Source organism: Equus asinus, chromosome 20 (assembly GCF_041296235.1).
Source record: "Equus asinus isolate D_3611 breed Donkey chromosome 20, EquAss-T2T_v2, whole genome shotgun sequence".
Classification (NCBI taxonomy): Eukaryota; Metazoa; Chordata; class Mammalia; order Perissodactyla; family Equidae; genus Equus; species Equus asinus.
In genome coordinates, this window is record NC_091809.1 from 33,630,754 (window position 1) to 33,646,069 (window position 15,316).

The following is a 15,316-nucleotide window of genomic DNA, read 5'->3' on the forward strand; positions in this document are numbered from 1 at the left end:
ACTGGAGCGCATGTGTGCAGTGGTGGGGAGAAATGATTGCCATCATCACATTCTCCACCTTTTCACCATCCTCACCGCCATCTCAGAGACGAAGGATCCAGCATTCTGACCAGTCAGTCAACTATCACAAGGATTCTAAGGATCTGCTAAGCCTGGATAGAATAAGCAAATTCTGAAAATATGAGATCCCAAGACAGAATTTTTAGTAAGGAACTGCTTCTAGAAAAGTTCTTAACAAAGAAAAAGGGGCAATTACTGCCCATTGAGCTCTGAGCAAACCCCAAACATACTTCTCACCACTGCCATCCAGGGTGAAAATTCTCTAAGAAGCCAGAAGTTCCCATTCCGATACCACCAAATGGCCATTATAATTTTGCTAAGCCCCAGGCATCTCAGAAACATGCCAAGAGAAAGACAGTTTCTCACCCAAATCAAACCAATTCTTACCCTTAGTAATCCATCCCTTCCTGAGCCCATTGGGCTGACTGCCCTGTCTTGCACCGTAGCAGTCCAAGTAGAATACAGCAGAGCCAGACTACCTGGGTTCAAATCCCAATCCCACTACTGCTTCGCTCTGTGACCTTTGGCAAGTTGCTTAGCCTCTCTGTGCTCCATTTCCCTCACCTAGAAAAGGATACGAATGATAGTACTTACCTCTAAGAGCTGTAAACACGGTACAAGCTCAATAATGCTAATGATTATTAGTATTCTAGATACTCCAGTAGCACGTGCACAATGTCAGAAGCAACAACATCTTTGGGCCCTGGGCTCCTTGAGGGCACTGTCACACTCTCCCTCCTCCTCTTCCCGGAACAGATTTTTTCTCTTAAGAGAGACATGAGCCAACAGCCTGGGCAGAACCACAGGCCAGAGAAGGAAGTGACACCAGGGGAACTCCAGGACCACAGCAGCCACCAGCAGGCAGTCGCAGTGAGAGGCCGGGTGGGGGAGCTGCTGAGGAGTGGCAGGAGGGTCCACCCTCACGGGTCCCACAGGGGCAGGCAACTCGCGCTTCCGACTGGGGCAGCTCCAGAGCCGGCGCTGTCTTCTGTCTCGGCTTCCATCTCCTACACGAGGGCCCGGCTTCCCAGGGCCCCCGGGGCCAAGGCCGACGGAGGCCCCCCCAGGAGGGCAGGTCCCTTCACAGCCTGGGGAGCCGATCCCCACCAAACACTCCAGGTTCCCACTGTTCACTGCCTTCCCTGCTCTTCCCCTGCATGCACCCTCCCCGCACGCACCTTCCCCGCACCCCTGTATCCCCCCATGTGCCCTTCTTGCTCGCGCCCTCCCCACTCGTGGGCCTTCCAGAGAGCCCAGCACATGCTCAAGAGAACCAAGAAAGAGGAAGTGTTTTTAAAGTTTTGTTTTATACGGTAGGGAGGGGGAAACGAGAGGGAAAAAGGGATGAGGAGCCGGTTATAGTGGTCTCAGGACACATTTCCTTTTCATGGAAGGATCTTTCTCATAGAAGCTGCATAAAGGGAAGGAAATGAAAAGCGGAAGACCATAGAAGAGGGTCCCGTTGCCCCACACTCCTGGACAGACTCCCTGTGTTCACCAGGGCAGGCCGGCTCTTCTGCGAGGTGAGCCCCACTGCCACCCCGGGTGCCCGGCCTCTGCACCCCGCTTCCCCTCACTGTTTGTCTCAAGGCTTTTCCCAGCTCAGAAACTCAGACTGCGGGCTTTGGACACCACCCAGCAACTTACAAAGGGCTTTCGTGTAAAGTACAATCCTCGTGGCAAACCTGTATCATGTATGTCATCCCCATTTTATAGCCCCAGAAAGCGAGGCTTAGAGAGATTAGCTAACATCTGAGATCACCTGGCAGGAAAGCGGGGCCCCAGATCCAGGCTCCACGTTGGACACTCCCACCGCCACACCACAGGGGCCTCCAGCCCAAACTCACCTACCCTGCCCTTGCAGCCTGGGTTAGATGCCCCTCCTAAGTGGCCAGACTGGGCTTATCTTGCATCTAGTGCTACCACACAGAACTTAATTCCCTGTCTCCCACACGACACTGGATGTTCCCTGAGGGCAGCGACTGTGACACTGGGGTCTTTCTCAGTGTTATTGCCTTGTACCTGCCAAATGCTCAGTGCGTGGGTACCTAATGTTTGTTATGTGGATGAGTGAATATTCGATCAATTAACAAAGAGACGACTCTGAATAGCCAGAGCTGGAGAGCCTAGCCCCCGTAACATCTGACTTTGACCCCAAACATCTGGCTTTTCAATCCTGGTCTCTGCATGCCTAGGGGATACTGAGTCTTCCCTGGGGCAATCCTGACTTGAGAAGGGACCAACAATGTCGATGTCAAAGCAGCTTCACAGCCACCATCAAATATTCAAGAGGGGCCAGGACACTGGGCGAGGCAGGCTTCCCAGTTCTCGTTAAGGGCCATAAAAACTGGCATTGTATACCTGCTCTCATGCAGGCAGGCCTCACACAATCCCCAGACACAGTGTGTGCATCAGGGCCCCAGAGGTGGTGGGGAACACGGAGGCAGCCACTTCCTGCGTGATGGGAACAGGTGAGAGTGGGGTGGGGGCCAGAGTCATCAGCCTTGGGCGCGATGCAACCAGATACAAATACCTTCAAACAGACCTTTCTCCATCCACGCAAGGATGGAAGCAGCTGGGAATAAGGAACCCAAAAGCAACAGTGGCCCTCTGGGGCCTGCCGTGACGTAGTCACGCTCTGCTGACAGAGAGGGCAAACCCAGGGCAGCGTGCACCTCCTGGTCAGGGAACAAGTCAAGGCTGAGACTGCAGACCCTGACTGCAAGATGATCCAGGGAGAGTGAGTTCTGAAAAGGCATGGAGTGGGAGGAATATTTGAAAGATTCCTGGAGAAATGGAAATGAGCTTGGGCACCGCAGGCTACTTCCTTCATGACACACTGCGTCTCATCTCATCTTTACACGTATCTCTCAGCATGACTCTCAAAACTATTAGTTTCTTAAGGGAAACCCTTATTTGTCTTTGAGAGCCCACCCTCCAACAGCGCCTGACCCAGGACTAGGTACGGAGTTGCTCCAACTGAGCTTGGCAGAAGAAAAGAGTGACCCACATGAAAGTCACAGAATCAGAAGTGGAAGGAAGAGCCCACTGGAGGACAGAACGGACGAGCTTCACAGAAGATGAGAAAATGAACAGGGACCAAGAAAGCAAGGGCTTGTGAGCGTGGAGGTGAGCCCTAGGTCTGGCGCCCTTGGGGGCAGGCGTGTGGGCAGTGAGATGGCACATAGGAGACTCCCGGAAGAGCCCGCTCCTCCAGGCTCAGCAGGAGAGAGTCCCAGAAAGGCAAGTCAGTTGGGAAGAACAACAGCCCTGAAATAACAAATACCAAACAGCAGGACCTCTGCTGAGGAGGCAGGAGTCTAGAGCCCCAATCGGCAATTATCAAGGATTCACAAACATGGCAATTACAGAAAGGAAACCAGAAGGCGTCCATCTGGGTGAATCTGCCTCAAGCAGGCCACTCAGCAGGAACACGGAGTGAAAAGTGGAGAAAACAAGGGTGTCCGGGCTCAGCTGCTCTTTGCGGTTGGCTACCTACCGCAGCCCCAGAACTTGGTCTTCTGCAAGCTTCCTAAGTCAGGAAGCTGCTTGGAGAAAAGGAGTTGATTTCAGAGAGCTCCAAAGTCTGGCCTGACCTGAGGGCCGCAGCATGGGGCAGCAGTGGTTACTAGACCCAGGGACACTAGAGAAAGTGAGAGCACAGGGCAGATCAGCGTTTGCCCAGCGGCAAAGCTCCCTCACAAAACAGGCCCTGCCTCTCGGGGTGCACCTGGTGGGTACTGGCTTTCCCAAAAACCTGGGGTCCCGGCTGGACAGCGAGGTGTGAAGCCTAGTCCTGCGTGGGCCCTGCCACCTAGGTGTGTCCTTCAATAAAGTAACTCACAAGCCCTCCCCAACTCTCTACATTAAGATTTACCATCTTAGAGATCTTTCAAGAAATCTCTCATTGTTCTTTCTGCCAAACAAGAGCTTCTAACTTCAGTATCTTCTAAAAAGCTCAAGACACATGTTCTCACATCCCTTCCGTACAGTCACTTCCCACCGAGCTCCATCCCCTCTTGGAGAAGCCCAGGCAAGCCCCACCCTGGGGTCCTTAGCTCCAGGCTCCGTGGCAACCTCTGCCAGGGGCCCTAAACGCCTTCCGACCAGAAAGAAACTCCTGCAGAGGCAAGGAGGGCGACGACCCCAGAGCCCCTGGAAACCTCCCTTCCCCAGCCCAAATCACCCGGCTCCGAGCCTCCGCCCTGGTTCCTTCCAGATGTGCACGAACAGGGCGGAGTTCCTGGAGGGACCGACACGGAGCCCTTTTTTCAGGTCAGGGAAAGGACAGAAGCGGCAGGAGGCCGAGGAGGGACTCGGCGGCACCGAGGACCTGAGGGTTCCCGCCGCCCTCGCGGCCGGCGCGCGCACGGCTGGTACCAAAGTCCGGCCAGGCAGCCGCCGAACAGGAAATTCCACCTGTCGGGCCAGCGCGCGGCCAGCTCTGGGCACCCCCGCGCCGCCCGCCGGCTCCCCGACGCCGCCCGCGCCGCCTGCGCCCCGCGCCCGCCGGCTCCACCGCGCCGCCCGCGCCCCTCGCCCTCCCGCTCCCCCGCGCCGCTCGCCCGCCCACCTCGGACCGCCGGCTCCACCGCGCCGCCCGTCGGCTCCCCCACGCCGCCCGCGCCCCCTGCGCTTACCCCCCGCCCGCCGGCTCCACCGCGCCGCCCGCGCGCCTCGCCCGCTCACCTCGGACCGCGAGCTGTACTTGAGTCCCGCGCCGAAGTCCTCGGCGGCCCCTCCGCCCTTGCGGGCCCGATGGCTTTTCATGGTCCCGGTGGCCGGTCGGGGGTCTCAGAAGCGTCGTCCCCGCGGGCGGCGGGCTCCCATCGCCACCGGGGCCGGGGGCGCGGGCGTGCCGGGGTCCAGACGCAGGACCAGGGCGCCGGCCGCCGCCGCGCTCCCTCCGCTTCCTGGCCGCGCAGGTAGTTTCTGGGTGTGGCCTCCGGGCCCGCCCCACCGCCCCCGCCTCCCGCCGGCCGCCCGGGCGCCGCCGCCCTCTGGCGAAAGGGGAGAAGAAGGCCAGGGCCTGAAGGTGACGGGAGAGTAAGGTGCGGCCACTTGATTGGTGGTGGCCATTGGCGGTACCGACGCCCCGCACTGCACAGGCTCTCAGTAAGTAGTAACAACAAACGTTGTCCCCCGCTCTCGTCCCCTCTCCAAGTGGCCCTATCATCCGGAAGACAGCCCTTCCATCCGCCTGCTTGACGCCGACCATGGTTTTTCTCTCTCCCTTGAATCCTTCAGTCTCTCTCCTTCTTGTTGCCTGACCAGGTCTCAGTTATAACCCCTCCAAACCCAAACAGAAACCAGAACTGTCCCTTGGCTCAGCCTCCCCCTCCAGCCACTGCCGGCCTCTTCCTCGCGCCCGGTAGCTTCCTCTTCTTCACTGTTGGGAGGTCCTTGCTGCGGCCTGCGGCCAGCTGTTCTGAGTGGTCACCGGACACCTGAGTCGTTCCACCAAATGCCTTCTTACCGTTCCCAGCGTCCTTCACTCATTTGCAGCACCTGATGCTGACTGGTCCCACCCTCCAATGCCCACCCTCCCTGGATCCTGGTCCTCCTTTCCGGCCCCCAGATGTCCTGGTTCCCAAAGCTCTCTCTTCAGCCTTCTCCCTTTTTTCTCTACACTGTCTCGGCAACTCCTCTCATCTGATGGCTTCAGATAGATAAATCTGCCTTCCTAGCATTGACAGCATGAATGAGTGCCAATTCCACATCAACAGTTGCCTGGGAACTTCTCCGTTTGTGTTCTACTGGTATTACATAGTCAACAAATATGATTGAGCACATATTATATGCTAAGCGCTCTTGTAGGTGCTGAGAAACAAGAGGAAAAAAGTTAAAATATCTGTTTTGCAATCAACAAGCCCTCCAGTTCCTTCCCAGACTTGCCCACCTCCCCTGTTTTCTCTGATTACAACAGTATCATTTTCCGAGGCTCAAAACCTTGGAATCTTCTTTGACTCTCCACCCTCCTTACATCTCATATCTAATTAGTTCCAAATGCACCCAAGTCCTCTCTCAGGTAGCTGATATAGACAGACCTTTGTCTCCTGCCCGTCTGAAGACCCCGATTCAAGTCCTCATCACCCTTTGCCTGGATTTGGCAAGAAGCGAATGGATCTCCTGCCTCCAGTTCAGCAATCAGGTTAATCTTCCTAAACCTCAGCTTCTTTAAAACCTTCAGGGTTTTATGGTTAAGTTTGTAATGGTTAAGTTTGTGCACTCCGCTTGGGTGGCCCGGGTTTCGCAGGTTTGGATCCTGGGCGCAGACCTTCATACTGCTCATCAAGCCATGCTGTGGGGGGATCCCACATACAAAATAGAGGAAGACTGGCACGGAGTTAGCTGAGGGCCTATCTTCCTCACCAAATAAATAAATAAATAAAACCTTCAGTGTCTCCTGGATCAAGTCTGACCTCCTTAGCATGGCCGTCACAATGTGACCTGTCTTCCTGTGCAGCCTTGCCTCCCAGTGTTTCTATTTGGACCCTTCTCTGCAGCCAGACTTTCCAACCTTTGCCCCTTTCCTAATTCTTCTCGTCCACTGGGAAGCCCTCCTCGCTCACACACATCTCTGCACGTTGGGGCAAAGTCACCCACAGTGGTCGTTAGAGTTGTTCACTGAGTGTTTCTCGCTCTTTGCCTTCTGGGCACAGGCAAGGACTGCACTCCTCTGCTTTGAAGTTAGCTGTGGCCCTATGGCTCGCTGCGGACAGGGAAATGTCAAGTGAGGGATTCACAGCACTTCCAGGTAGGAGCATGAGGAGGCGACGCACATTCCCTCGCCCTCTTGCCCTGCCAGTGCGATCCTGGAAGCACATGTTGAGACGGAACCTCCGGCACCCTGTGACCCTGTGGCTGCAGGGAGCAGAGACCCCTGCTGATGTGCTCTGGATACATAGCATGAGTGAGAAGTCAGCTTTTGGGGTGTGAAGGCACTGAGAGTTGAGAGTTGTTCATCACTGCGGCAAACCTAGTCCCTGCCGACTGACAAATGCCTGCTCCAGGAGAGCTTCCTTCCCTCGAAAGCAGAGCTAGGCCAGTTTGTACCTCTATCGTGGAATTTGTCACCTTTTCTTTGCATTTCTGTCAGTGTCTTACTCATCTTTGAGTCCTCAGAGCCTTGCACAATAAATCATGTCAGTTTAGTAGGTGGAAAATAAATCTGCCATCTTCTATCATATAAAGCGTTCCAAAGCTAAATAGAAGACATCAAAAAATCATTTTCTGTGTATTTGGACAAAGTCATTTATGGTGCGTTGGGGGCACTACTTTGGTGCCACGGTTACCAATGGCACAATCCCCTTGAGTTTGTGTGGATGGCTGAAAGTAAGCTGGGTCTGCAGTAAGGTAAATGAGAGGGCACTCATGGCACTCAGGCCTGCTGTTCTGCTACAAAAGGAGTGTTTCATATCATCTCCCAGGTTCCCAGAGCATCATCTTTTATCTCACGGAACTAATCAGCCTTCACATAGAAAGCACTGGGTGCTGTCATTTGAATGCAAGACACATGCAATGCATTTACTGTGATTCCAGATCAAGAGGAAGCAATGCAGGCCAAGACCCTTCCCCTATGATTCATTGTGTCATGTCAATTTACATTAAACCCATTGGCTTCATCTTCATAACACTGTGATATGTGTGCTTTTATTCCTAAATTGTAAGTGAAGAGACCCAAGAGCAGACAGCCTAAAGGATACAGCCACGTTTTCACACTCACAAGGGGCAAATCCAGACTCGAACCCAGATTTCAACCTGAGGCCCGTGTCATTTCTCTGTCACCGTCCCCTCTGTGCCCTCACACCGCTCCGAAGCTGCCATCTCTGTAAGTCCTTCTCCTCCTGACCCCAGCACTGCTCGTGGGGGAAGTCTGGGCTGGGTCCCTGAGACTCCCTCAGAAGGCCTCTCCAACTAGCCCCATGTCCTTGGGGTCAGGGCCACTTAGAGAGGGTACAAGTGTGGCCCTGACCACAGGCTAAAAGATAGTGGCTTCAACGGGTGGTAACATAGGAGAGAGAGGGGCCGTGTCAGGGAGACCCGGCCCAGGTGTAAATCACAGAGCTCTGTTCCCATCCAAGACGGTGAGAGCAGGTGGCAGACCCAGCTGGGCAGACTGCACCAGGCCACAGGCAGCCCCCACTCCCGCCCCAGCAAACGAGAGGGGCAGAGAGGTTTAGAATGAACCAGTAGTCGTGGAGGTGTCATCTGTGGATGTTTCTGAACCTTCCAGAACAACAAGGTTTATGTATTTGCCACCTCCTGCCACTTTTGCTTTTGTGCTGGTTCAGCTCTAGCACTCCCCTGTGGAAGGTAAAAATGTGCTTTCTAAATACCTGGTTTAGTAGCCCCCAGGTCATGCTACCTTCTCCGGACACCACCCCCACCCTTCACCCAGTGCCCAGCAGTGGGAGACTCTGAACCTCTCCCCTGCTCCTAGCCTTTCCAGCGCTACTCCATCGGCCTGATCCTTCCCCCTCGCCTCGCCCTGCTTTGTCTGCTCCCGCTGAAATCCACGTTCAGCTAAGATATCACTCCTGTGGAACTTTCTCGGGCATAGTGAATCTCTTCTTCCTTGGTTCTTCCAGAAATTGGTGCCCTCCTCCATTAGAGCTTGTATTTCAGGGCACTTTGGTTTTCCTGGTCCGCATAAGTGCTGTCTAAATGCTGTTGCAAGAATGAGTGAGGACAGTGCAGGAAGCTGATGAGCGTATCCATATATTAAGCCCTTGCTCAGGCTTCTGCTCTTGGGTTTCCTCACTTACTATTTAGGACTTCACTTACAGTTTGTCGCATCTGTCATAATTCTATGAGGATTAAACCAAATGGGTTTAATGTAATGACACACGGTTACACTTCTTCCTCTGTCACACACATAGCATGCACTCAGCAAGCTGATATGACACAGTGGTCACAGGAGAAAGGTCTTGGCCTGCATCGCTTCCTCTTGATCTGGAATCACAGTAAATGCATTGCATGTGTCTTGCCTTCAAATGACAGCACCCAGTGCCTTCTATGTGAAGGCTGATTAGCTCCATGAGATAAAAGATGCTGCTCTGGGAACCTGGGAGACCATATAAGACACTCCTTTTGTAGCAGATCAGCAGGTTTTAGTGCCATAAGTGCCCTCTCATTTACATTACTGCAGATCCAGCCATCTTAGTAAATGGCTCCCTCACCCATTTAGTCAAAAATTCTAAAGACATCACCTACTTCTTCCTTTTCCTTATCCCACCGCAAACAAACAAATTGCCACGTCTGTCGGTTCCACCTCCAGAATATACCTGGAATCTATCTACTTCTCTTTCCGTGCTGCGGTCTCCCATTCGAAGCCACCGTCATCGCTCCCTGACTACACATGGTCTCCTGCAAGTTCTGCCTTTGTCTGCTGGGCTCCACTCCAGTCCGCTGTGACGACAGTGAAAGAGCCATGGCCTGAGTCACTCCCCTCTCAGAACACAAAGCTGCTGAAGGCAGGATCAGGATCGTGAATCCCCCAGCTCACACGCGGTAAGCATTGTTAAATTATTAAAAAACTAAATGAATAAGGGAAAATGTAAGTAAATGTTTTCCTGTTTTCCATTATCACTTAAAACTTTTTATTGTTAAATGTAACACAAATGTAGAAAAGCGCATCAAACAAATATATAGCTTAAGGTGTTACTGTCAAGCTCCATCCGGTCATGGCCACTGCGGGGAGGAAACAGAACCTTGCTGACACTGCCAGCACCCCACGCGCCTGTCCCCAGACCCCCTCCCCGCTAAGAGCAGCCACTGATGACTTCCCCTGGTGATTACCCGTCTCATTTTTCTTTATGTAGCTTTATCACCCCGGCCTGAATCTCTACACACTAGAGTTTAGCTCTGGCCTGCTTTCTGTTAATTTGTTTGTTTTAAATATGTCTTTTAGGTCTCTTTTAATCAATCTAGAGGTTCCCACTTCATCTTTTTTTTTTCCTTTTACAATTTATTTACTGAGGAAATCAGATCATTTGTTCTGCAGACTTCCCACAGTCAGGACCTCGCTGACTGGATTCTCAGTGTCGTCTATTGAGGGAATTCCCTTTCCCTTTGCATTTCCTGCAAACTGTCATATGTATCTAGAGGCTTAATCCAGTAACGGTTTGATTTCCTTGGAGGGAAAGTTACTTCATTGGTGACGGTGTGTTTTTCAACATGATGCCCATGTCTGCTGTCTCTCGTATTCCTAGCTCCGTGCTCCGATTCTAAATTCATTAGGAAATGCAAACAGTAACATTTCAATTTATCACTCCTTGTTCATTTACTTGCTGGAATATTTCTGTAAAGAGAAAATTCTTGTCTATGTGGTTGCCCAGAGGTAACATTTGTATAGAAAGGAAAGACAAAGCCTGAGTCTTTCCCTTTCATTAGCAGGTTTGTTTGTTTGTTTGTTTTGAGTAAGATTAGCCCTGAGCTAACTCCTGCCAATCCACCTCTTTTTGCTGAGAAGAATGGCTCTGAGCTAACATCCATGCCCATCTTCCTCTACTTTATATGTGGGACTCCTACCACACTGTGGCTTGACAAGTGGCACCACGTCTGCAACCGGGATCCAAACCGGTGAACCCCGGGCCACTGAAGCTGAACGTGCGCACTTAACCACTGCACCACCAGGCCAGCCCAGCAGTTTTCGAAATAGTTAATTCCCTAACATCTTCCAAAGGGAAGAGTGTGTTTGCAAAGTGTTTGCTTGTTTTTGTATTATTATGGATTCTTCTATTTAAACATATTTGATATGTTTTTGTTCATTGCCATTTTTGTGCCTATTTGTGTTCTATTTTTGTGCTTATTTGTGTTCAGATTGAACCTCTTTGGCCAGTGGGAGCCTCTTCAAGTTGGCTCTGGGTTTTTTGGGTTTTTTTTTAAAGATTGGCACCTGAGCTAACAACTGTTGCCAATCTTCTTTTTTTTTCTTTCTGCTTTTCTCTCCCCAAATCCCCCCAGCACAAAGTTGTATATTTTAGTTGTGGGTCCTTCTAAGTTGTGGCATGTGGGACGCCGCCTGATGAGCAGTGCCATGTCCGCGCCCAGGATCTGAACCAGCGAAACCCTGGGCTGCCTCAGCGGAGCGCACAAACTTAACCACTCGGCCACGGGGCCGGCCCCTGGCTCTGGGTCTTTTGGAACTGATCCTACCCATCTTGATTGTTTCTTTGTTTTCTGGTAAGATGTTCCAGGTTCATCTTGTACATTTTCTGCTGAGACATGCTATCAGCCATTTCTTCAAGACATCCAAGTGTCTTTTAGTGAAAAATGGTATTTCAAGACAATCCTCTGGGCACACAGGACGTTCCTTACTGCTGAGTTGCCCAATATTTCTGGAGCTTTTGGTGGACAAAGCTAGGAATTTTTTAAAGAGAAAAATATCCAACAAACTCCTATGGATGCTTCCAATTCAAATTTAGGATCACAGGGTATTGACTGAACTTATCCTGTCTTGTATCTGTATTTTCTTTCTCCCACAATGAAAGTCTTTGTTCTCATGTCACCTATTTTCTTTTTTTAGCCCAATTTCCTTTATTAGATGAAGGTGACAGATACAATTTTCTCATTAGAGTTCAGTGAATTTGCCCTAATGGAGTTTTTGTCAACTTGCCAGCTCACAAACAGCAGAATGCTCTAGCTAATTTGAGCAAAAAGAGAGAATTATTAAAGAGTCTGAGGAAGCTCACAGAATCCCTGGGAGGGGCAGGAAGGCAAGAAGGGAGGAGACACAACCAGGAACAAGGCCAGCCACACCACAAGGCTGCTCTGGAAGCCCCCACTGTTCCGGCCCCAGGGGGACACCAACTATAGCTCATCCTGTTGAGAACCACCCTGGACATCAGTAAAGCTGCCACTGCTGCCTGAAAGCTGCGAGGCTCGGCTGTCGCCCTACCCGAGCCGTGTCCTTTCTTTGTTCCCTCTTGAATAAGTCTCTTGTGAGCGCCTCTCACTGGTGATCCTGTTACAGCTGTGCCCTACCTACAAGCCAGCAGACAACTCGAGTTCTGGTTCCTGCCTTGGGTAGGCAGGACTTATGATACGGAAATCCTCCAAATATAGGACAGCTGCTCAGAAGATGCCGTGGCATCCGTGAACTGGGCGAATGCAGGTGCTCTGAGCTGGTATTTTGGGAGCGTGTCTTTGGAGCCCTTCTGGAAATGCATTTTATTACCTGGGGCTACTTATTTGATGCTCTGTCTTGAGAGCATCATTGAGAATTTCCCTTTCTCTGGCATCCCCTGCCTGCCTGTAATCAGCACATCCAAGTCCATCCCTTCTCCCGTCTGACATGCGCAGCTGTGCCTCAGCCTACTCCCTGACCCATGGGGCCCGCACGGGCTTTTTAAAAATCAAAGTATGCCAGCTCACTCGCTTACATTCTGAGCTCAGGGCTCATGTGCCTCGTTAGAGGAACTCAAGGTTTTCTTGTTGGTTTGTTTGTTTTTAATTTTTTTAAGTTAATTTTTATTGTTTTTGATAGTTTACAATCTTGTGAAATTTCAGTTGTACATTATTGTTTGTCAGTCGTGTTGTAGGTGCCCCCCTTCACCCTTTGTGCCCACCCCCCAGAACTCAAGTTTTAATCAAATAATGTAAATATAAGTGTGTGTGGCTTTAAAAGATTCTTACAAAGTATTACCTTCACTGCAATTGAAGATAGTAGTACTTAAAGCACAGAACCAGAAAAAATGTTTTAAAATACCAAGACCACAGATTTACATTTACTGTTAATAATGATGTCCCTCTCTCAGTGTAAGTTGGGTCTTGAGGCATAATGGATACGATGAGGCCAACATGATTAATAAGACTTAAAAATTAAATGTCTGGTGCATGAAGACAAACCACTACCATTTTTTTAGTGCTTAAAGTCATGCATTAGTCAATTTAGTAATTTACAAAATTTCATTAAGGAATGATCAATGTACAGCTTGAGGTTTCCTAATTAAAGCCAAGGACAGAAAGCTATAAATCAGTATAGAATCACTGTTTCCTGACACAGCAGTAACGGCTGAAACACACGGAGAACAACAGGGCAACACAATAATCCATTCTCCTGTCAGTAAATGCTGTTGGACAATGCTCAAATGTGAACAAACAAAAAACAATGCTGAGGGTTTGGATGAAAGTACAGATGTATCTATTATAGCCCAGTTTATGGTATAATATTTGCCAATTGTTTTTAATCATGAAGTACACAAATACTATTTTTTTAGTGATCCCTATGTACTGGATCAACAGTTAAAAACAATAATACCTAGGGGCCGGCCCAGTGGCACAGCGGTTAAGTTTGCACATTCTGCTTCTGTGGCCCAGGGTTCACCGGTTCGGAACTCGGGAGCGGACCTACACACCGCTTGTCAAGCGATGCTGTGGCAGGCGTCCCACATATAAAGTAGATGAAGATGGGCACGCATGAAAGCTCAGGGCCAGTCTTCCTCAACAAAAAGAGGAGGATTTGTAGCAGATGTTAGCTCAGGGCTAATCTTCCTCAAAAAAAGCCAGTAATAATAATAATACCTAACATTCACTGAGCGTTTGCTCTGTGCTGAGCACTGACTGACCTGTGTCTTTACCTGTGGTCACTCCCTCCTAACCCAGTGAGGTAAGTACTATCGCCACCCCCATTTTTTCAAATGGAGAAACTGAGAGCAGTTAGATAACTTCCTCAAGGTCTCCCAGAGAGTAAGTGGCCAAATGAGAAAAACAACCAGGCAGTTTGGCTTCTGAATTCCCACTTGTAACATTACAGCTGCCTCTTAAATTTTATTTGTATTTTATGGAAAAGAATGTATTATGGGAAATCTGGGAAAATGTAATACTGATAGAGTGGCTGCTTTGACTGGAGTAAAGAAATGTTTCCAGGTAAGATTCTGGTGCTGGCCCACATGGAATATATGAATGCACAATAGGCTACAGCATGCCTTCAATGTGGTTATTTTGATAAGAATCAAACTCTGAGGGGCCAGCCCAGGGGCGCAGCGGTTAAATTTGCACGTTCCACTTCAGCGGCCTGGGATTCGCTGCTTGACAAGCCATGCCGTGGCAGCATCCCACGTATAAAGTAGAGGAAGATGGGCACAGGTGTTAGCTCAGGGCCAGTCTTCCTCAGCAAAAAAGGAGGAGGATTGGCAGCAGATGTTAGCTCAGGGCTACTCTTCCTCCAAAAAAAAAAAAAAAAAAAGACAAGAAATTGCTCACTCTTAGGGGCTGGCCTCGTGGCTGAGGGGTTAAGTTTATGCGCTTCGCTTTGGTGGCCCAGGGTTTCACCAGTTCGGATCCTGGGCACGGACATGGCACTGCTCACCAGCCCACGCTGAGGTGGCATCCTACATGCCACAACTAGAAGGATCCACAACTAAAAACATACAACTATGTACTGGGGGCTTTAGGGAGAAAAAGGAAAAATAAAGAATCTAAAAAAAAAAGGAATCAAGAACTTCGAAAATATAGTAGAATCTTTGCGGTATTTTTCAGTAAGATTGGAAGTGACCAAGCGAACATTTTGTGCCAGAGACTCATTCTGTGATAGAGTATTCAAAGAGTTGTTGAACTTACTGCTGTTATTGGATCAAACAGTATCGTTTCAATGATCCGCATGAATCCCTGCTAGAAAAACTACTGACTCAATAGAAGGCAAGTGAAAAAAGGTTGTTGAACTTAGAGGTGTTACATTGTTTTCCGTTTGTTTGTTTTCTGAGCTAAAAAACACCTTTTCCAATTTGCTTTTTCTAAAGAAACTCATGCTACGGAGAAATTTGAAAACAAATGTCTGGAACGGTTTCCATTACTGGGTAATTTTGCTGTCAAAAGTGACGTCTCACCTCAAAGACCCATTTGCACACTGAAATTCAGAAACAGGATTGGAAAGTGAGTGTCATGCTAAAACAGGCACAGCCCGTCTTGCACCTCTCCCGTTCCAGCCTGCTTTTGCGAGGTGTCTCTTACAGCTTTTCTTTAAACAGCTTTATTGAGGTATAATTGACATACAATAAACTGCACACATTAAAAGTGTACAATCTGATAAGTTCCACATATGTATACACCCCTGAAACCATCACGACAATCGATACCTCTTTCAGTTTTGATCACTATTAAATATAGTAGCGAAATGACCTTGGAACCAGACTTTCTAATTGCTCTATTTCAAAGTGTTAAAACACAACTTAAAACATAATATGGTATGTGGGAACATAACTCCCCACTTCTAAGTGTGGGCGGCACATAGGGACGTCCTTCCAAAAGGGAA

At 49.8% G+C, this 15,316-nt stretch overlaps 1 protein-coding gene across 2 annotated transcripts in view; it reads right to left on the reverse strand.

Moving 5' to 3' along the window:
- The window catches only part of ST14 (ST14 transmembrane serine protease matriptase), a 39,760-nt gene extending 34,747 nt beyond the window's left edge, over nt 1-5,013 (reverse strand). Inside the window, exon 1 of one of the 2 annotated variants that reach the window (XM_044752379.2) lies at nt 4,750-5,013. In XM_044752379.2, the coding sequence (XP_044608314.2) occupies nt 4,750-4,830 (81 nt within the window). In that variant the 5' untranslated portion in view covers nt 4,831-5,013. Of the gene's footprint in view, nt 1-654; nt 675-4,749 lie in introns of those variants that run through there. The other variant, XM_070489914.1, reaches the window with a different exon arrangement.
- Between the last annotated feature and the right edge of the window lie 10,303 nt (nt 5,014-15,316).